The sequence below is a fragment of the Mangifera indica genome, chromosome 7 (genome assembly GCF_011075055.1).
Source record: "Mangifera indica cultivar Alphonso chromosome 7, CATAS_Mindica_2.1, whole genome shotgun sequence".
Taxonomy (NCBI): domain Eukaryota; kingdom Viridiplantae; phylum Streptophyta; class Magnoliopsida; order Sapindales; family Anacardiaceae; genus Mangifera; species Mangifera indica.
In genome coordinates, this window is record NC_058143.1 from 14,584,225 (window position 1) to 14,608,046 (window position 23,822).

Here is a 23,822-nt window from a genome sequence, read left to right on the forward strand (position 1 = left end):
ATTTTTTTTCTTTCTTTCTCATTTCTTAGTAGTCGGAAAACACTTAGGATGTGCATAGAGACAATCTATTGTAATTTTAGTACTCGTAGCATTTGCATAATTTTCCTTATGAATATGTGTGTTTACGTTGCGAATCCCTTGGATTTCTTACTTACATACAAAAAAGAGAAATTAAACTACTTCACCTATGTTCAACTTGGGCTTTTGATTGTTTGCATTCAAAGATTAAAAAGACAAGAATTTGAATTATTATATAAACGAGGTGACAGGTAAGGTTCGTTTGGTCGGTGAGATAGGTGAAAATATGGGTGATATGAATGAAGTAGAAAAGTTGGTTTGATTGTTGGGTCACATTCGGATGTTATTGATGAGTGGTGTGAAGACTAGAATAACAGGTGATGAGAAAAAAAGTTGAAAATGGTTTGAATGAAAGTTCAAGCCAAGATAAGGCTCCAACATATGGTGGCGTAATGGGTGAGGGCGACAAATTCTCCTTATCGGCAACAACAAAAGTGGATTATTGGAGTTCGACAAGGACTAGACAGATGGTTAATGACAAAACTGCAAAAAAAAACAAACCTTTATGAGGGGTTTTCTGTCTGTCTTTCTAAAACCTATAGGCTTTTCATTCATTTCAGAAATTTCTTTTGTTATTGATTTTTTTCATATAAAATATCCTTTTACCCCCTCAATGTTTATCTTAAACAACAAAATTAGCATGTAGAATGAAACTCTTGAAAATTTTCATTTCATCCAAATTTGGGTGAGAAATAATCATTAAGGCATTATATAATAATTAAGTAATAAAGACAGTATCAGTTGCAATCAAATCTCAATTACTGTGCCTCTTAAAAAGCTTTTTTTTTTAATTTTAAATAAAATCAAATGGCCGAAAATTAATAAAATTAATAAAATATTATAAAAATTTAAATTTAAATTTAAATTTTATTATATTTATAAAATCTTAATTTATTTAATATAATAATTATAGATCTAATCACTATATCGAGAATTTATCACCTTATTAGATAAGTGTTTTAAGTGTTCCTTTGAAAATAAACGAAATAAACATATGTTATAATGGTAATAAGCGAAATAAACATATGTTTAATGGTAATGTTTCAGTGCTTCAAAAAAAAAACATTTTTAATGGGTCATGGTAAAAGTGTAACAACAGTTACATGTTCTCTTCTCTAACAATAACAGCAAATGAGTCTTTACTCAAAACACATTACTAATTTTAAATGTGAATTTTGGAAACTCTCAACCCTTCTACCCCAAAGGTATATTGAGCATTGTGTTAGCTTGAGATCTCTCAAAAAAAAAAAAAAAAAAATGGTCTTGTGTACAAGACTTGACCAACCCATATCAAAATTAAATTCTAATTCCTTAATATAGTAAGGTTAATTGCTGACCTTAGATATTGAATTGAAAAAGATTATTTTTTATTTAAAAAAAAAAAAAACTCTCAACCCTTCTGGATAAATCTTTCCCAAACCAATAAAAAAAGAGCCACCAAAAGCCCTTTGGATATCAACTTTCCATCTCCCTGATACAAAAAATATTCCATTGAGACCCTTTTCTAGAAGAAAAAGCTGACTTTTTATCTTCCTGAATAAACCTGCCTCTATGAAAAATTAAAAGATGGCATTATTTTAAAAAGAGAGACTAGAGGGTGACCACACAGTTGTGAGATTCTGTTACTGCCAGGGCAAAGTTGCCAACCATTTGGTCTTGTGAATTTTCATGACTTGTTCTTTTTTGACTAATAATCCAACGATTCTATCATCATATTGACAAAATGATTGGTCAGAAACAATGGTCCCCAAGTTCTGATATATTTGCTTTCATATTCTTGGGTTTTATCTTCACTATAAAAGAAGAATTTGTTGTCACTATCAACAACTGCTCATCAATTAAACAACCTGGAATAAATTATAGATAGAGAGATTCTACATAGGAAGAATAGCAAAAATACTAATATATTGATTGTGCAGCAATCCCAACTGACCCTGATGATACTTTAGTAGAACAATAACTACTTCTGTTTTGCATTCTCAAAACCTTTGCAAGTATGAACATCTTCTCTTGCAGAAGCAGTGGCCTTGTCTTGTGCTTGTGATCTACAGGTAGCAACATAAGCTATTATTGACGTGCAGATTATTGACCATGAGGTTTTAGGCAAGTGAATTGGATGATAAAAACAATTATAACAGGAGATATTTTGCTTTTGGCCCAGGAAAAAAGAAGAAAAATCCTAGAATATTTTGAGGCTTGTGGCCTTGCTCAATTGATTATTGGACACACAGAGCCTGATGATTCTTTAACGAAAGCTTGTTCTCTTACAGGCTGTAACTCATCATTTTTACCTTTTTTATGAGCTTTAAGTAATTGACTTCAAAGAATGTTGACCTCTTATGTCATTTACTTTTGTATTACGTTAATATGTGCAGCTCTTACCCAGGAACCATAACCAAGAGAAGGCATACTACGCTAGTATTCTTTGAGCCCTGTTCATAGTTTTAAACGGCTTTATCTCACAAACCAACTTTAAACATCTCCCACAGCAATAAAATTACGTATACCCATTTTAGATACACAAATATGTATATACTTATATATATTATTATATGATTAGATGATTTTGAATTAAGAATAAAATTATAGTTAATCATATTAACATATAAGTGTATACATAATTACATAATCAAAATAAGTACACAAAATATTGCTCTTCGCATAAATACAAGCTCGGCAAAGAATAAAGCTTTTCAGCACTTAACCTTGCTCCTTTCATGGTTATTATGAAGGTGAATGTCGAGGGGGAAAAAAAAATAAACGCCCTAACTCATCCTTTAGGTTTAAAGTGACATTTAAAGTGACACTAATGCACATTCTAGATACCGTTCCCAGGTTTAATGTTAAAAGCATTACTGTGTTGCTCCTAAATAGCCATCCCACAGACTGTCTGTTTATAATTGAAAAGAGTTAGCTGGGATTTTTAACATCCTGTTCATAATTGATAAGGTTTATTGTTATATTTCTAATTTTTTTTTTGTACATTCATATATTGTTTTGCTTTACTGCTTCATCACCAATACTACCCATAATTTATCCATAAACTAAAATTGAAGAAAACCAGATGAAAATGTTAGCCGATCTTTCAGAAAACCTAGAACTCTAGCAAAAGAGAGAGAGATTTCTTACCTCCGACTCATATCTGGTTATCATGGTCATAATAATGAAAAGGCCAGATGGATGTAAGATGTCAACTGCTGACAGGAATATAAAAGGAGAAACTTTTGGTAATTTTATTACTTCTAATCTCCATGGTTTTCACCAATCCATCCTTTTAAATAAACAAGTGCTTCATCCACTCAAATCCATCAGCACAGCCATGGCATCATCTGAATAAGTAAAGATATCATTTTGATTTTTTTCTTTTCTTGGTTTCTGTTCCTAAATACAATCATCTTTCTGTTATTTCTCTTTGATTTTTTTTTTTAATCTACAATCCCACTCACTTCCCTGTACCTTATTTATCGCAAGGGAAGTCCAAGTCATTCTCAGTTACTTTAAAGTGCTGGGGCTTCTGCCCTGAGCAATGGAGATTCCACATTTTGAAATATGACCTCTCCAGATTCTTAACCTGCATTTAATTCATCAAAAGCAGATTTTAAGCTTTTTTTTTTTTTCATCAAATGGGCAACTGCAGAATGACCGGAACATATTATGTTAGTTTTCACTCACCCAGCGCGTCGTGTCAAATAGAGGACAAGTTAGGCGAACAGACTTGAGTTTATTTGTAAGTGCCTGGAGTTTTTGCTGATTCAATGCCAAAGATACTGCCCTCTCTTCATATTCCTTCATACTGTATCACACGGACGGGCCAAAACAATCATAGGATGTCAACTTCATTTTTTACTTTCATATGAAAAATATGATTACAATTATAACAGTGAATGCAAATTAAATACTAAAATGTAAATGCCTTACTTATTAACAATCATCTCATCTCCTAGTCCAGTAGCGAGGCAAAGTGATCCAGCAACCCTAGTAGCCATTTTCTCAAGAGGCAGAGTAATCATAGGCAGACCTGCCCATAAAATATCTGTGCCTGTAGTATGAGCATTGCACAAAGGCCTGAAAGGAAATCAAGCACCCAAGCAGCAAAACATGGTTTTCCTTGTAAGCATACAGAAGATACGAAACAAAACCTTGATATTTTATTTGAAACAGAGGAAGGAAAACAGCTAACGTGTCAAGAAATAGATCTGCTAAAGCACTGCGCCTGATGTGTTCATTTTTCATAGCAACATCAGTGAAAATAATTTGATCGGGCTGCACACCCTGGGCAATAGCATCTGAACAAAATAATCCAGGGACACTCTTTAATCAAATGGACTTATCATTTAAAAGATTTTACACACACACACACACACACACACACACACACACACACACACACACATATATAAAAACCTTACATGCCCGAAGTCTCATCTCCCCTGCAGCAGGGAACCTAAGGAGCCAGAGAGCACTGTTGGCTACACGTTTAAGAATATTGCACCTAAAACGAACAAAATTGTTAATTTGAGATGGAGAACTGTGTGCCTACTGTACATGTAAATATATTAATTTAAGGGCCATCCTCATATTACCAAGTATTAAAGATTTCAGGATCCATTTTGTACAACTGGTTGAAGCATGCAAATATGAACTTGTCTTCAGGGAGACCATAATCTGATCGTTTGTGCTCGCAATTTGGATCCAACACATCCAGATTTTTCTGCAAACGAAATTAACAGATACTTGTAAGTTTACACAACCAGGGGAAAAAAGACAATAAAATATGTCAAAAGAGCATATAATAATATTAATTGTTTTCTTTCTGCCATCATATAAAAAATTTGACCTGTTTATAATCGTTAACAAAGTAGCAATGTGGAAGATGCACCAGCTTTTCTGAATAAATATGTGCATAGTGTAGAGGTGAAACAAACTGGCAGTCAAGAGAAAACATGTTAGACAAGGAAAAGAAATTCAATATTTAAAAACTGAGTCACCGAATACCTCATCAGTGACCAAATAATCAATGTATGATGCACCAGTGGTCCCAGGAAACCCCATGTATGAAACCTGTATAGGTGCAGGTTGCATAGCAAATATTTCATTCCTGGCTCCCTGCATAGTTACAATAGCTACGGATTTAAGTACTAATTCAAAGTTGCCATACAAAGTGCCGATCACCATCCCAACACAAAAAAAATATAAAAAAGAATTCAAAGAGAGTTAAATTATACCTTGGTATATCCGTTGAGGTTCACAAGGACCTGTATCTTATCCTCATTGATCAGTTTGGAAATCATATCTGACGACATGGCAGAGACGTCAATGAAATGCTCTGCTTCAGATTGGGTACGCTTTCTCCATTCAGTACCATCACTGGGACTCAACGCATAACAGAATACCTGCAAAAATCTTATAAATTCCTACATTTAATGATATAAAAAATAAAGCAAGACGACTGAACTTTTTACTCAGAGGAAACAATTCAAATTACAGACCTCAACATTTTCTCTATTGTGCATGCCAAACACAGATCCCATTAGATGTGACAGAGGATGATTACCAAAATCACTGCTCACATAACCAACCCTTAGCCTCTTAAATCCACCCTCGTGTCTAATACGGACTGGGGCAGGATGGTTGAATGGAGGAAGTGCAAAGCGAGATGCAATAATAGAGCAATGTGCTGCATATTTACGGCTGCATAAGAGAAAGATAAATTGTTAAAAAGAGAAAAAAGTACATATATACACACAAGCAAATGCAGTTCATTACATGCTGTGATAAGAGAATAATCATACCTTATTTCAAGTGCAAGCATTGGATCAATGGGATACGCTATAGCATGAAATGGTTGGACACTAGGAAGAACAGACATCTGAAATAAAAATTGCAGCAATTAGGACTCCAAAGGAAACACTCAAGAAAAAATAACAATAAAATATCACAGAGAAACTTATAGAGATCGTTTATTACATTGATCTGCCGCCTGATGATACCTTCAACCTCATTGAACATTCTGTCACGGTCTTCCCAACTACAGACAAACTGCAACATATAAAATCAATATCAAATTGCGTAAGTTATAATCCCTCATTTTCGGCCTAAATAAAATAGCATAAAAATTTTAACGTATAAAAATTAAGTAAATAAAACCTTAAGAAATCATAGCATGGTCACTACACAACAAGACACTTGTATGCTCAAAAACTTGGAGGAAGGGTATGACCATCAATGCATTCCACAGCATTAGAACGCAAAGTTATTCCTAGAATAATCTACAATCATATCATTACAAATAGAAATTATTTTGAAATCTCAGATCTATGGCAGAAATGAATGTTCCCCTGCTTCATGCAGCATTGCAACTCTTACTTCTAATCAATGTTATTAGAATGCCACATTGATGAAAATACTGAGATAATTGACACTAAAATACTATACAATGAATCAATACAGCTCATCAACAAAATTAATCATAGTGGAATAAAATAAACAGGTTATATATCTTCAAAAACTTCTTTAGAAGGTATAGGCCATTGGAAACAGAATGATACAATAATACACATCAAGACTGCACCTGTAGGGTATGTAGAAGGTTGCAAGTGGCTTCTGGAAAGTCAGCTCGAAAAACCAATGCCTGCTTGTAGCTCTTGATGGCAGCCTCCACATGTCCACTGCATATCAAAAGAATGTCAAATTAATGATACCACGATATTTACATTTAATAGCACAGCCCAACAGAAAGTCTTGGTACTGAAAGCAATAGCATTCAAATTCAATGCAGTGGAACTAAGATGGCAATTCACACATTTTCTAGGATTGAAGAACTCCAGAAGACATTATCTACATCAGAGACCCCAGATATATGTAGAAAGATCCACTGCACAAGTAGAGCAACAATTACCTATCTTTGTAAGCGGATGCCAAATTTGCATGGGCTTCAGCCATGGTAGGCCGAATTGTGATAGCACGTATATAGTCCTGGATTGCATCAGTCACTCTACCAATCTCCTTGTAAGTGTTTCCCCTATTGACCAGTCCATCAGCAGCCAAAGGATCAATGCGGAGAACCTCATTGTAGCAAGATATAGCATCAGCATAATTTCCCTGTCATCACAACACATGTAGAAAATTCAGAACTACAAAAAAGAAAACAAAGGCCAGGGCTTAAATCCAAACTCTACTTAACATACCCCCCCCCCCCCAAAAAAAAAAGAAGATTGCAGAAATGGAAAATCAATACACTAGCTCTAGGGGTGTTAAAATTTTATTGATATCCAAACTGATCTGACATCTGAACCAAAAATTCGGATATTGTAAAAATCTGGTTTGGATATAGGGTTGCAAATATTGAAAACCATTTTTCAGTTCGAATACCAGTGATTCCTAAATTCACCAAAATATTGCAATACGCACATAGGCCAAAGGAGTCTGAAATTGGAGGTGAGATGGTTTCTAAATTTTCTGGATGTGACGGCAATGGGGTGGTTTGTAATGGAAAGGTGAAAGCTTCCGATTTGGAAGTTGAAGAAACAAAGAATAGCGAGGTGGGTTGTGTTGCTGATTTTGAAAAAAACTAGTAAAGATTCTGTGAAACTGGAAGTGGGTTGTCCAGAGTTCAAGAATGTGATAAGTTAAATGAAGAGAAGGGATCTGAGGTTAAGGTTGAGATGAGTTGGGTTGTGGAAGGTGACAATGAAGATGGAAAAGAAACGAAATCTGAGGCTCTGTTGGAGGCCAAGAAAAAGCAGTTATTGGCTAAACTTGAAGTTTCTGGTCTCACAAGTCAAGAAATGCACAATTGGTGCAAAATAATGGTGTGGAGATTGATGGTGCAAGAGTAAGTGATGTGAATGTTAGGCCTTCTCTTAAGAGTGAAGTAATTGATGATACAGCATTGATTGAAACTATTAGGGTACCTAAAATGATAAAGAGAAACAGGAAGTAAGGAGAGAAGGAACAAGAAGTGGATGGACAGAAGGCCAGAAGATCAAGAAGGAATTTCAATTTTAAAATTCGATTCAATTACCTGGTTTATTTGATTCAGCTCAAAAACAGATCTGCCCCAAATCGGTTCAGTTTTAGTTCAACATATTAGTTTAACCAAATTTTCCATTTGGTTGAAAAAACCACAGAACCGGTTTGGTTAACTAGTTTTGAATACCCTAACCAGCTCTAATTAAAAAGCCTGACAACTACCTGTTGTTTATAGATTACAGCAAGATTGTTGAAAGGGGCAGACAATCCTGTTGTCACTATCAATGTTGCCTTGTAATATGAAGCAGCAGCAGCTAACATGTTCCTGCATATTCCAAGTCATCATTTCTCATTAGCAAACTTGTTAACATAGTCATTAAAGTAAATCAACCAATAAAATATGCAGCATCAGAATTGCATACCATTCCATGTATATATTCCCAAGATTAGTAAGCGCTTGTGGATGGCTTGGTTGTAAGGCCAGACATCGCTTCACCAAGACACAGAAAATGTCAATTCCAGAACAAATATCTACGGAGACATAAAAATCATAAGAAAAATAGCACACATTATAGCACTGAATTGCTTCCTCAACTCGACCCACATCTTTCAATGCATTACCCTACCAGTAACAGAACAAACCAAACCAACCAAACAAAAGTTAGAAACCTCTGTATCCATAGAATATAAAAACTCAATACTAAAACATATGATACTGCATTAAAAAAGAAGACCAACCATATTATTGTAAGCCTCCAAAAATCTTGGATCACAAGAGATGGCTTGCTTATAATAAAGGATTGCCATTTCTGTTTGACCTCTCTCATAATATGCACTAGCCAAGTTACCTGCAGCATGAAATATTTATGTGGTCATGTAATTGATGACGTAAATCATTCTCAACCATCAATGCTCAGCAAAATATATCCAATAACAGTTTGGAAGCCAACAATATATCAGGCTCGATCAGAATTTACAGATAAACAAAGTCAACTCCTACAAATCATTTCAAATGAATCTAAAATCGGTAGCAATATAGTTGCACTTACCAAAAGCTATAGCATTGGGAGTCTGACTGATAACACAAGCGTCTTGAGGCAGCACAGCTGATACAATAGCTTAATGATATTCAAAGCCTGAGGCAAAATAAATATCTTGTTTTTCTGATACAGAAGACCATTCCAGGCAATAGCAGCCACCAGACCTTATGAACACAAGGCATGACATCTTACCTTATAAACATTTCCAAGGTTTAGGTAGGCATCAGGAAATGTAGGTTTCAGTTTCACAGCTTCCTGAAAATTTTACAACATTAAAATAACATTAAGAAAATAATACAATAAACAGTTGAAACACATGATAGCAAGACAGATGGACACATTTGCAAAAAAATACCTTGTAATATTGAAGAGCTCTATTAAGATCTCCAGATCCCATAAAAAGACCCGCAAGATTAGACCATGCAATAGCAAAAGTAGGTTGTATGCGTAGAGCCTCAAGGTAGCAGCTGTATGCCTGCACAAAATGTTAGATTCTGACAATTGGGAGTCTTGCACATGGAAGTTACAACAAGACCAACCATCATCTGAGCCCTGGCCTGTACATAACAACTTGACATCTGTATAGAACTGTAAATTAAGACACAGTTCCACACATCAATTACTCCATCAGTAACTTCACAGGAAAAGGGAGATGCTGTGATAGACACACTCTAAAATTCCAAAATAGCAATGCCTTCAAAAGCCACATGCAGGTTGGTCAAGGAAGAGTCAAGGCCAGGTGAACCAATTCCAATTCAGCATACAGTCAAAATGAAATAGATGTGTAGATTTCCCACTACTGGTGGCAGTGGGAATATGAAAAAAACCAACAGCATATATACTAACTGCTGAGAGCATCAACAACAATAAGTAGATATTTTGTAGCCCAATATTCCAAATCAAGGGCTATATGCTCTTAAGGAAAAATAATATTAAGCCGAACTATATAAAGTGAATGTATGTGCCATCACTTACTTCTTGCACCAATCCTTGTGCCTTCATTAAATTCCCAAGGTTGCTATGTGCATCTACCTGTTATAATAAACCATATGGAATTGGAAATTACTTCTAAACTTAAAAAAAAAAAAAAAAAACTTCTCATCAAGACCAACTAGTTGATAAACAATGGAAACATAAAAAGAAAATGATAAACCAGATTACAACATACCAAAAGAGGATTCAATGCAAGCGCCTGACGACAGCATTGTGCTGCTTCATTAGGTCTTCCCTTTCTCATGTATGCACTAGCCAAGTTTGACCATGCATCAGCAAAGCTGGGACGAAGCTGCAGTGATGCATATAATATAGATAAAAATAACTCAGTGACAAGTAGAATAGAGGAAGGGAGAAGATCTCAAGCACAAACCTCAATGGCAACCAGATAATAGCGAATGGCAAGATCAATATCACCTTTCTCCTGAAACAAAAAAGTCACAGTGCTGAGTGGGCTTTTAATATTACTCAGTAGACTTCATATGAATAGTGGCAATTACCTTCCAAGCATTTGCCATGTTTCCATAACACTCAGCAAATCGTGGCTCAAGTCGAAGAGCTTCTTCATTTCTGGCAATGCACATATCATACTCATGCAACTGCAAAAAAATGGAGAGCAATGCTTAATGATTAGATGCATCCAAGATCCTAAATAATTAAACTAAGAATCAACTTCACATTAACAGTACAAGGCAAGAAAAACAAATTAAGCAAACTAACCTGATAGTAAATTGCACCCAAGAGAAGAAGATTATCCGTGCGTAGAGGACTTCTCTTGTAAACACAGTTGCTATGCTCTAGAGCCTGTTTAAAGTTGCCAGCCTTGTACATTTGATGAGCAAGGGCCATTTGCATATCTTCATCGACTTTAGCATAAAAAGGTTTGCATGATTAGCCCCAATTATTATGATTTCAAAATATAGCCACAATAACCTCCCCAAGATTAATACCTGATATTCCACACGAAACCACTAGGCATAAAACTAGACTGTATTTTTAAATAAAAAATTCGATTGATTACAAAAAAAGAAACACCATGATCACTAAAATAAGTCAATCATTTGCTTTAAAAACCTGAATTTTTTAGACAATGGGATCATTTTCGTGAAACATTTTTAACTTAAAAAGTAAAGAGAAGCACACAAGAAAACAATCCAATGAAGATTAAAAGCCCACTTACAATTCTGGACGAAACAATATCATAACACACACAGATCTAGTTTCACCAATCAAACACCCCAAAAACCCTAACAGGTACCCCAAAAAATTACGGAAAAAAATGCAAACCTTCATGTGAATCGTGACCCTTGAACGACGAGAGACTCAGCGATGATGCCGGCTCCTGCTTCACAGTCGGGAACCCAGCCTCACCGGCCCGATCCGAGCCCACCGACGCCCGGGAAACTCCGTTTTGCAACGAAATCATCATAATCTTTTTCCCTCAAATCAAATTAAAAAACTCAAACATCCAAAACAAAACCCGGTCATCTAACAGAAATCCAGATCCAACAGCGTACGATTAAACCCTAGCGCGGTGTTTTCGCGAGCTTGCTTCAAAACGACAGAGAGTTCAAGCGTTCTGTATGTTTTTATTTTTTTAAAGAGAATGTTTGAGAAAAAAAGAAAGAGAGGGGGAATAATGATAAATAAGAGGATAGAGAGACACGTGGCATGATCTTAAGCGTTAAATGAAAATACTACAGTTTAACATTCTACCGGTGGGTGTTGTGGAGATTCTGTTAACAGTGACACGTATCTAAAGGGGTTAAGACAAGTTGTTAAGACTTGACGTGCGGGGACTTCAGACTTTCATGAATCATGACATTTGGCCAATCATCTCTTTCTTCTCGGTCATGTCAGCTTTTCTGTCTTAATTTGGTAAATTTCTATTAAACTCATTTGGGCAAGTTTATTAACCGAAAATTAATTAAAATAATTTAATTTTATTGGATTAATTAATATTCTTTGGATTTTACTGATATAGCTTAAAAAAATCCGTTTTTTTTTTTTTCTAAGTTGTTTAAATATATGAAGATGAATTGAGTGTCCTGTTAATGGTTTGAGTACCGTCGACCATATGAACAATTAAAAATCTGCTTATAAATATTGAAGTATTGCTGAATTCTCTGCATATTAAACCCGAACAAGATTTAATTTGAAATTAATTCAAATTCAAAAATGTCAATATGATATGAATGAACTAAAATTCAAACTTGATTTAAAAACTATTTAGCTTTGAATTCAAATACGAATTATTTATGAAAATATCCAAATTTTTAGATTGGGATCCATCTAAACTCAAATTAAAGTTTAACAATTTAAATTGAATCTAACTCCTCATGAAAGTTAAATCCCATTGACTTTTAATAGTAATTGAGACCACGGTCTAAATGCAGAAAAAAGATCCACCCCCTATCAAAAAACATTCACGCTACATTTTATACTTTTTTTGTATGTAATTAATAAAAGGGTTTCACAAACGTAACATAGATTTGAACCCATAATTATTATATAAAAATTTTAATACTCTATCAGTTTTGATGATTACTCCTACTTCTACATTTTATACTTGCCATTGCCAAAATGTGAAGACGTTACTCTTGCTACAGCACTCCTACAACTACTAGATGGCGCTTTCAGTTATTTAAAATTGGGCTATAAAATAAGAATGGAAGGCTACATATATATTTGCAGCTATGATGATGCATCATCGCCCGGAGTTTCAGCTTCAGCCGTTTGTCTAGCAGATATCACCCTGTCTAATGTCTGGTCAGGTACCGTTATGCCACTAGTTTCCATGTCTGCAACTATCGCAATGGCCGCATCCAGTTCTCCCAGATCGAGACATAACGATATTATTTCATCGTAAACGGGACTGCAACACCCAAAAAAGCCAAAGCAATTTATGCTAAGCAGAAACAATGAGCATTATCAAAACGAAACATCCAACGTGCTTAGTTTGCCTATTTGTGAATTAAGACTGCTAATAGAGTTTTACCTGCCAAATACATAACCAAGGCTGTGTGTTGTCTGTAAGATTTTCAAGAAAGCTGAAGGCAGAGGAGCCCTTATGGTGGCTCTTAATATCATAGCACAGTCCCCGATCGTAGGCTTTCCACCCAATTCTATAACCTGAAACATATGCCAGTATTTTGGTCAGCTTGAATCTGCTGGCGTAAAATTAGGAACTAATGTTTATATGAAAGCCCACAGGATATAGAAAGCGACAAATGTAAAGCAAAGTTTTATTGATCTGAAATAAAATGGAGCATATAACGAATTGTTTGCACAGAAACGCAAGTTATGGAAACTACCTTCTGCATAACTTGGATTGCCAACTCAGCTTCCCATTCCTGTGACCATTTTTGAGGAGGTTTATTCTTCAGTTCTTTCTCCCATGTCCAACCCCAAACATCTGCAATTGTATACATGTCAGATACATCAAACACCTTCCTTTTCCTCATCTCCTTAAATGCTTCAGATAAATCCTCTGGAAACCAGTCCTCATCATCATCATCCTGCACCAAGGCGTAAAAATGATTTACAGAAATTCAGAGTTCAGCAGTAAAGTGCTATCAACAAATATAGGAGGGGATAACAATTACCTTCAAAAGAGGGTTTTTTTTTTTTTGTCTGGTTTGTTTTTTCTTTAAAAAAAAAAAATAAGAAAGGAAAAACAAGTACCATTCATCACCAAACCAATATCTGACATGTTAATAATTCCAAGAACTCACCTTGACACCCAAAAGAAGTTACATAAAAAGAAAACAGAAGCACACTTTATTGACTTTATATACCTCCACCATTTTGGCCATTTTTTTCCTAGATCTTTTTGACATGGTAGTTGATTCATCAGAATCTTTCAACAGCTGGACTCCGATCATTTGAAGAGGGTTCTTGGCTTCAACTTCCCTCTCCTTAACCCTGTCAACATCTTGGGACTCAGTCTCAGGTTGTTCTACTTCCTCATCTTCATCAACCTCATCATCTTCAACATCTTTTGCAGCAACTTCTACATCTGTAACATCATCATCCAATTCATCTGGAAGTTCTGATTCATCCATGTCCATAGTCTTATCATGATCATCATCCAAGCCTTCCCCAAGAAATCGGCGTTTCCAGAACTCAGTGTTTCCTTCTTCCAGTTTGATCCTTGATATGAGCTCATCTAGCTCTTCATCAACCTGCCATTAGAGACTCATTTATATTATATATCAATCACTAAAACCTTGATAGAGAACACTTACTGTAGAAATATAATATGAGAGAAAAGCAATGAATATCATATTGAAAAATATAAATCAGAGACAGTTTATTCAAGCAATTGACCTCCTCCTCCTCCTCCTCTACAGGTGGAACCCAAAGAGGCGACCTCGAGAACGGTTAATTCTTCTTGCTTTTTGGACACGCTGATAAAGCACATTTCTAGTTCCATCAATCGGTAGACCTTGTGCTTCTAGCTCTTCCTTTAACTCAGACACTACCATTTTACTAGCAGCCTTGGGCTTTAAAACATTTCGCTCTGGACTCTTTATTATTTTCCTTAGCCTCTCTTGAACTCTTATATAATCAGATTCAGACACATCCCCCAGAACTGCACGTCCTTCATCTTGCAGTTTTTTCAAAAGCTTTTTATGGTACATCCTCCAATCCTCCTGACATCTTTGCTTGAAGGAGGTTTCAATCGGACTTGAATAAACGAATCCAACAGTATCAGGATCTAAAGGAGTTTTTCCTCTTCGAGGCACCCATCGTTTTCGTTCACCAGTAAGCCCACCTTCGGCAATGTACCTAAATTATGCACAAAGGCATGCATTAGGCCATTGATAATATAAGCAAGAAAAAGGAAAATAATTAATAAAGATCAATTAATGAGTTTCAACCAAAGGACTTTTTCAAATTTCAAATATTAGGTCAGATTGGGGAATCAGATTCCAGATAAATCCTTGTGCCAGAAGCTACAACAATTCACTCAGTACTGTACTGACACTGATTTAAATTACAGAATGCACCTCATTAATGAACCCATTTCCATCACCCAATCTCATGTGAAGCAAGCCCAGCAGGCCCTGAGTGCTCTATAACACTATTTGCTAATGTCAATTCCATGTGTCTAGAAAATGGTAAAATAACTTACAAATAATGACTAATGACTGGTGTTTGGGGAATAGAGTGAGAAAAACAACTTATGACCACTATTTTCTTGATGCAATTTATCATTATTATGTTCACTAGGAACCAAACCTAGCAATGTAGTCAATCTCGTATCCCAGTTCAGCTTCTTCTTGTAAAGGTTCAATCCATGAGCTAACTAATGTCCGATATTTTCTGCTCAAGATCATGGCTCTTGGTGGAATGGATTGATTATCTTTGGCCATTGCTTCTAAAGCTTCAAGTAAATCAACTATCCTTCCTGATTCAGCGAAAAGACATTCAGGATTTATATAAAGAATTCAATGTAAAAATTGTTACCTAAAATCCCAAAAGAGATTGTAATTCTGCAAACTGCAACCTAAACATTATCTTACAGAATGATAGGCCACCTATTGACAAAGTATACCAAAGGAAAAGGGCAACAGTGTAAATCCACCACATGATGAAGTGGGCTCAGTCGATAAAGCTGGAACATTCAAACTGGAGTACTTAAAAAGAAAGCAGATAAAGCTGGAGCATTCAAAAGGGAGAATGATCCCAACTGGGGTGATTTTAAAAAGGGAAGAAGCTGGAGGAGGAGAAGGCAAGGAAAAACAGAAGAAAGAGTGGGTTTTGGGGGCTTTAGCCTGGTTGGATCCAGCACCTCTGTTGCCAGAATTACATTGTTATTATTATCATCTTTTTAAGTGTTATCAGTGCTGAACTGGATAAATTTATAACTCAGTTGTTCATTCAATTAAAGATATTCAACTATTTCCTGAGATTATCTTGAGTTGTCTGCATTATCTGTGGTTGAGAGTTTGCTTGTTGCGGTGGACTGTGAAATATATTTCTGGACAGGAAGCAATTCTGCAGGGCTGAGGCAGGCTGACCAGAGTGAAGACAGGCTGGCTGCAGGGAGAAAATTCAGCTGGGACCAGGTATATATCACAGTACTAACAACAAAAGACCTAAATGGTAACATGAATGCAATGTGACAAACCCAGTAACGCCACCACATATCACAAAAATAAAGAAGTGTTCTGATCTAAAGTCTTAGATAACAGATTGGCCTGAACGAAGAAATTCCTATGAAAATGGAGAATTATGACTAACTATAAACAAGCTAATAGCTTTATAAAACACTATTTTGATTTATATCAAACTCAAAATAATTTCCAGTTGGCTCACTCTGGTTGTTTTGTGATTTGTTTGCAACTCATCTTATGTGGAGCTCCAGAAGGCTTAACACAGAATTTGCAGGTTTGTAATTTTGACTGAAAGCTAAAATCAAGTTTTTTTGGCCATAAAAATTTCTACAATAAAAGAAAATGAAGAAGAGATTGGGAGATATGCCAAGACGAAGAAAATAAAGCAAAAAAAAACACTTGCACATGAGACCTCAACTACCTATAATACCCTTCATATTAGGGCTAGATTCGAGCCTAGCTTGAGCTCAGCTCGGTTCACATATAGTTGAGCTCGAGTTCGAGCTCGTAAAAGTTAAGCTCGAACTCGATTCAAATTTGGTTCGGCTCATTTTTTGTTATTAAAAAGCTCGACTCGGTTCATATATAGTTGAGCTCGAGCTCGTAAAAGCTAAGCTCGAACTCGATTCGAATTCGGTTCGACTCGTTTTTCGTTATTAAAAAGACATCGTTTTAATACATATTGGTCAAAACGGCGTCATTTTGTATCAAAATTTTTAATTAAAAAATCTGACAAATAGCTCGAGCTCGAGCTCGGCTAGGGTTGGCTCGTTTTGGGCTCGTTCGAGCCGAGCTCAAGCTGCCTCGATTCGAGTCCAGCCCTACTTCATATGATAAAACATACCTTCAATTTCAAAATTTTAAGGCCACATAAATCACAACTTCTACTTGCATATTTCAATTCTCGAACAATTGTATGCTCTTTAAAGAAGAAACAAAATGCTTAAAATCTGAGATCGTTTCAACAAGAAACTGTACCTTCTCGGCATAAAGCCCGTAGATATAAAGACAGTGGATCCCCAAAGTTTCCTTCGTGATGCAAATATGTTGTTCCCCCCTCATAGTTTTTAAGTGCACGAAAGTGTCGAATAGCTTCCTTTACTGCACAGTACTTGGTAAAACACTCAACTATCAGCCTGTTCATGAAGATACAATGTCATCCACAGAAGCCAGAAAGAATAAAGGCGCAATTTAACAAAAATAAACAGTAAAACACAAAATTATAGGATTGTTTACTCTTTCGCCATTATTCTTTAGTTAATCACAAATCCCAGATACACAATCACACATTTTTGTTTAGCTTCTGTCAACTCAATGATATAAGTCCATTGTTTCTCATTTAAAAAAAAACAAAAACAAAAATGAGAAGGAAAATTTACAAAAGAGTTGAAAAGTTTTCCACAGCAACTAAGGTGAAGCAAGGACAAATATAAGAGCAATGCTATGTGCACTTCTAATGAGTATTAATTTGGGTACCAATAATATGTTTCCATGTGATTGAGTATGTTTTATTCTTAATTCAAAATTACCTAATCACATAGTGACACATCATCATTGGTACCAAATTTGGTATTCACTATAATTGCATATAGTTTTATTGCAAATTTATGAGAAGAAATACTATCAACTCCTAAGTTGCAATCCAACAAAAATAATGTTGCCTATAAATCTGCTCTCTATGGACAAACTCTCATCAACATTTACATAAAGAGCCAATGGCCCCTCTAAATTTAGGTTTATGAAGAAGTGTCATCTCTCTTATTGACTTCAATAATTCTCTTATTTCTCCCTCATCATTCCACCCAAACAAGAGCCAAAACAACTCAGTTCCATTAATTTTTACTTTGCCTCCAATTACATATATCAACCCATACCTTGCCACTACTGTTAGAACAGAAGCTCATCAGGAGTCTTAGGTCTTGAGTATTTCAAGTATTTTCCTCTCAGTTACCATGCATGCCATAATCATCCTTGATTTGGGTATTATTGTTGGAAAAATCAAAACACCAAGTTACAAAAACCCTACACTGAATATATGCAATAAATGATGGCATGCCTAGTCTCACCTTGCTAGAATCACCAATAGGTTGTGAAAAGTAAAGGAGAAATAATTTACAAGTCACCGAAGATGCTAAAGAATCCTTGAAAACACTTTAAGATTTATGAAGCCTTGTCCGTCAACTTGGTTTGCCATTTAAAGTTAAATATCATAGGATTGACTACAACAAATCCTTATATTGATTGCATATCGGACAAAGTAGAAGTTAACTATTAGGGTCAAGTAATAGTAACATAAAATTGTGCCTTAAATTAGGATACAAATTCTCAACCACAGGTTTATAGCAATCCAATGGATGTGAAAAGGAAGTTGGAGGTGGTTATTTCCTTTGCCACCTAAACAACTCTTAAAGCATTGGATTAAAACAGATTAATGGCAGATAAATTTACAGGAAAATATGGGAGAAGATATTCAATTATTAAGAAACTATTAATTTGTAATTAAGGACAACGAAAAAAGAAAATTTTCTTTACGCATAGGTTTTCATATTAGGTTGTAGACGTTTGTGATCTTCAACCATCATGCCAAGTAACTCAGCAACATCTTGCACCCTACATTACAAAAAGAGACAAACAACTTAAACCAAGGTCACCTCCTCCAAACAACCCAATTTTATTGTAATCTGATTAAAAAAATATATTTTTTAAATTAAAAGTAATTTTGTTGATGTCATTAATGTCTTAAGGAATTCACCTGTCATAAGATTCAGCTCGTGTATATGCTTGAATCACCCAATTATAAGTCTCAGTATCAGGTTTCATATAATCTGGAATGGAAAGAAAATTCTTAGAGCAATAAAAACTTTGGACATAGAGGGAAAAAACTTCAGAATTTCATGCAACTTGAACAAACATTGAATCCAACAATCAATTATATTAGTGGTATAACAGAATTTATTGGTTTAAGTATAACCTTTCATCACACCATTCCCTTCCAACAATTTGTTTGTTATTTGAGATGGTAGTTTGATGTTAACGATATCCAACCAATACCAAAATTTAAATTTAATTCTTCAAAGGGTTGAGCAAAAATGAACGAAAGCTAAATTTTCATCCATGAATAAGACCCTCATCACAAGAAGAGCATTATAAAAAAAATTAGGGGCACAATTTTTATCTCAAGTATGCCTTCCATAAAACTGATTCTCCTCTTGATATGACATTAATGTTTATGATGCGCTAATATTCATGAAATTGCACAAATATATTGAGAGAATGTGAACCTTCTCCATATTCCATGTTCTCAAATGTTGCAAAAGCTACTTCAGGTATTCCACAAGTAGCCTGAAAATAAGAAAACCATGATGTCAGTGTACTGTGGAATCTGTGAACAAAACAGCCAGGTCAATCCAAACAACTCCAAAATCTTAAGCTATATAGAATCAGTAAGAGCGAAAATTGCTTAATGACATCCAGATTATGGGCCACAATGAATGCCTCCTATAGTGATTTTCACACATGCTTTATACAGGGGCATAGCCAAAACATTATCTAAGACCAGTCTAGATTTTTTCAACAAAATATTTTGGGTGCACCTCAATGATATAAGAAGTTAAAGATAAAAAGAATTTGAGGTATGCACTTAACAATGAATGGATATAATGAGCATTACTTTCATAATATATTTAACATATAATGAAATCAAAACAAGTATATATAATTAATTAAGAAATAAAAACACCATAATTCACAACCAATTTAACAAGCATAAATATATATCATATTTATGAATGAGAATTGAGATAATACTTCAGGTGATAAATAAAATTTATTTTGGTATAAGAAAATTAAATGAGATGAAAAAACAATTGTTCAAAATTTCTTATATATTTGTTTCAAAATAAAAATAAATAAATGAAAACTGAGTACTTGATACTTAATTACATAAATACACACACACACACACACACATTATTTATAAAAAAAATTCTAAACTTCATATTATTATTTCTTATATAAAATCCTAAAATTTAAATTAATTTTTTTACTCAGGCAGGCCCTCTCTAGGGTCTGCATTTGTCTTTGTAGGCAGATTATTCTACGCAACACCCATAAAGTTGTATTTGACATTAAGTTTGGTCACATGGTGAGATTGTTCAAATATTTGTCAGGCAGGCTGTTCCATGAACAGGAAAAAATCAAAGTTAGATTTAACATCGCTGTCCAATTTTATGATGATCAACAAGTAAATTTCATATTCTTAACAAAAATCACAAATGAATGGACACATTGAATACATGGCACATTCTACTGGCCAAGTAGAAAAACAAAGCTTGTGAGTGTTTGAAACAATCAACTATCTGAGTCAACTATCATCCATCAAGACCTTTACAAGCTGATAAATAGGAAAACTTAAAGTCTACAGCATCAAAGTTTACATATGAATTAGCTTTAAAATAGCCAACACTTAGCATATTCATACTTGACTGATGCCTAATTCCACTCCATGCATAACTGTAATTGATGTATAGTCAAGAAGAAAATATGTATTCAAATGGAAATAAACACAGGTTGGTATTATACATTACGAGCTACATCACAGAGATAAGTAATCTAGAGGGAAAGATTTTGCACAATAGAACCCATGAGATATTAGTGAAGCCTGATTGAGGCACCAGAAATTCATAAGACAATCCTCGTTTCCCTATGCTATGTGTTTAATTTCCTCTTTCCTTAGTTGCCAATTACTGTTCCATCATTTAGGTACAATAGCAGTGGAGAAAAAATCTGTCATCACATTACTCAAAGTCTTGTTTCTTAATAAACCAAACAACACCTTTTTCTGGTAGCTTATTAGTTCAATTAAACCAAACCTCCAATTGCCTAAGGTTACCATTCCTGTAATTATAAAAGAAAAACTGTTTGCATGTAGCCACAAAATTCCAATATTTGATTAAAAAGATAACAACATTCAGAAAACTTACTTGCACACTGAGAAGATGATTAAAATGACGAGTAGTTGCCATCCGCCCAGCTGCCTCCATTTCATAGGCAATTTCTAGGGCATTGGAATGGTCCCCAGCTTTACAGTCTTCCTCAATCATGAGATCATAGAGTTCGTCGGTAGCTTTCAACCCCCCTTTGGCACCCCTCAAGAACACTTGGTTGGCACCTTCCAAAAACTTGTTCCTCACAAGCTCCTCTAATAAGGAACTTCACCAACTTAGATATGTGATCTGATAAAATGTATAAAGGAAACTGATTCATGTGACCTAATTAATGATGTTAGCAAAATATAGTACCAACAAAAATCACCCATGCTTGGCGAATATCATAGTTTAAATTTTCCATTGCTGCAAGGATTTCCAAGCCTTTGGTAGCATGCCCTTTGGACCCAAACAAACGAATGAGTGAAACAAGTGTTTCACGGAGAGGGACGAGACCTGCACTCAACTGCCTTTTGAGTGATTGCATCTGCACTTGCATAATAAGATTCTTCATTGTAATGTCAATCCAACTCGTGTAAAACAAAGAATCAAAATTACAACATATACATATTTACATTTATACAAATATGTTCATGAATTCATAAACCCCATATACACTCAAATTCCACATAGACAACACCTAACTCCTTACAAAAGGAATCATTAAACAATAAAATTCAGTCCATTTCAACTAAGCAATACTAATTGGCCATGGATTGCTGTGATTTCCACTTACGAATAAAACTACGGTTGCTCACACCAATGCTAAGATTAATAAAAACAACTAACTACTCCACTCAAACAGTCATGGAACAGATATTCATCCTTTGAATAAATTAAAGAAAGCTAAATGCAACACCGAATAGCATAAAATTAACAGCTACCTGTAGATATACACACAAATATAAAATGAGAACATAATAAAAGTTGAGTAAATACTGTAAATTTTAAAAATTAAAAAAAAAATCATAAAACACGAAAGCTTGCCACATTAATCCTCCTTACTCTCAACCTTTCCACTTGTGGAATATTAGATCAACCTTTTCAGGGTTTTCGGTAGGCAAATGTTATCTCTTTACAATTTTCGTGTTTTTTACTTAACGATTAAATATCAGTATGTTAACAGGAAAATGTTAACTTCTCACAACAATTCAGTTTCAATGTATTAATTGACTTTGATAGTTTAAGAATATGTTATATCTCGGCTCTTAAATCAAAATTCTGGTTCCACAATTACTGCTAGTGTTTGTAACGGATTGCACAAACCTCAATATAAATCGAATTTATCACTTTTAATAACAGAATTTAACTCTAAAAAATCTTCAAAAAAAAAAATTGTTTCCAACGTTGGTTCTCAAGTAACAATGTCATACAAATTTCTTTGGAGTTCTTCTAAAAGTTACAAACGTATAATATTTATGCCTTCATACCGCGCCTTGATCGTCGCCATTAAGCACATGGGCCACGACGAGCCCGTGGAAGGACCTTGGGCGGGACTAAGCCCGGCGGCAATCATGTCATAAATGACATCATTAACTTTCTGCGCGTCACGATTCCTCGCATGCTGCATCAACTCCTCCATGAATATAAGTCTAAGCCCCTGCTCTGCCGCGGAAACGTCGTGATTTGACGAAGATGAAGAATCATCGCCACTTTTTTGCTTCCTCCTCCCGCGAGTTTTTTTCTGCGGTGGAGTGGACGTTGCGGCGCGAACCAAAACACCTTTGTTTTGATTATGACATTTAAAGAGTACCGATGTCTGAAAGGGACAGGAGTGGAAGGAAAAGCGACATTTTTTTGGGTTGGGGTGTTTCTACTGCGGATAAGAGAGTGGGGGTTTACAGGGTTTTGAAATGAAATTTTGCCGAGGAAGATAAGAGTTTCAGTTCAGATCACGCGAGTTGCACGTGTTAAAGGCAACTTTCAGCATTGTGCAAATTTATGGAATATTTATAATTAAAATTAAAAGATTATCATAAAAATAAATTATTTTTAAAATTATTAAATATAAATTATTATTTTATTTAAAAAATTAATAAAATTAAATAAATATGAATTATTATTATATTTATTATATAAGGGAGAATGAAAGAACTGTTGATTGCCCATATCAAGAAATGAATTAAGAGAGTAATTCATAGATTTGATGGGCCAGTGTTCTCTTGGATTAAATTTTTCCTCTATTTGAAGAGAGACCTACTCTTACCATGGTTAATAACTTAAATATGAATAATAAATTTCCATCTTTTATATTTATAAAAACAATTTTTCATCTATTTATTATCAACAAATTTTGTTAATTTTAGTGAAAAGATTTATAAAAAAAACCATAACATTAAATAACATTTTGTCCCTAAAAGTTTATTAAATAATTTTTATATCTTAATTTATATTAATTTTAATTAATAATAATAATAAATTTTAGAAGTACAAATATAAATAGAGGTGTTAATGATGTAAATTCATATATGTGGGGTAAACCATAACTTTTTGAAATATTAGAGATGCTAATGAGAATTTTTAGGGTCTTTTGAAATTAAAAATAGTTTGGAATCATTTTTGAATTTTTTAAATTTCAATATGTCTTTGGTAGTTTAAACAATGATTGTTATACCCTAAAAACAACAAACATA

At 34.6% G+C, this 23,822-nt stretch overlaps 1 protein-coding gene, 1 long non-coding RNA gene and 1 pseudogene across 2 annotated transcripts; all 3 read right to left on the minus strand.

The window, feature by feature from the left end:
• Window positions 1–1,550: 1,550 nt before the first annotated feature.
• LOC123221125 lies at window positions 1,551–2,522 on the minus strand. Its single transcript, XR_006503214.1, has 2 exons — window positions 2,012–2,522; window positions 1,551–1,925 (listed from the first exon to the last, which is right to left on the minus strand). It is a non-coding gene; the product is annotated as an uncharacterized LOC123221125 (long non-coding RNA).
• Window positions 2,523–3,287: 765 nt separating this feature from the next.
• LOC123221124 (probable UDP-N-acetylglucosamine--peptide N-acetylglucosaminyltransferase SEC) lies at window positions 3,288–11,699 on the minus strand. Its single transcript, XM_044643836.1, has 27 exons — window positions 11,370–11,699; window positions 10,803–10,948; window positions 10,583–10,681; window positions 10,456–10,506; window positions 10,258–10,374; window positions 10,065–10,121; window positions 9,445–9,564; window positions 9,265–9,344; window positions 9,099–9,124; window positions 8,788–8,897; window positions 8,618–8,671; window positions 8,472–8,539; window positions 8,272–8,374; window positions 6,977–7,179; window positions 6,650–6,746; window positions 6,046–6,117; window positions 5,871–5,947; window positions 5,568–5,769; window positions 5,304–5,471; window positions 5,074–5,184; window positions 4,916–5,002; window positions 4,662–4,789; window positions 4,488–4,570; window positions 4,259–4,364; window positions 3,997–4,143; window positions 3,751–3,871; window positions 3,288–3,649 (listed from the first exon to the last, which is right to left on the minus strand). Exons 1-27 carry the CDS (start codon window positions 11,509–11,511, stop codon window positions 3,536–3,538), a joined length of 2,889 nt encoding a protein of 962 aa, XP_044499771.1. The 5' UTR covers window positions 11,512–11,699; the 3' UTR covers window positions 3,288–3,535.
• An 870-nt stretch (window positions 11,700–12,569) lies between these two features.
• Window positions 12,570–23,398, minus strand: LOC123221511 (annotated as a pseudogene).
• Window positions 23,399–23,822: the final 424 nt, after the last annotated feature.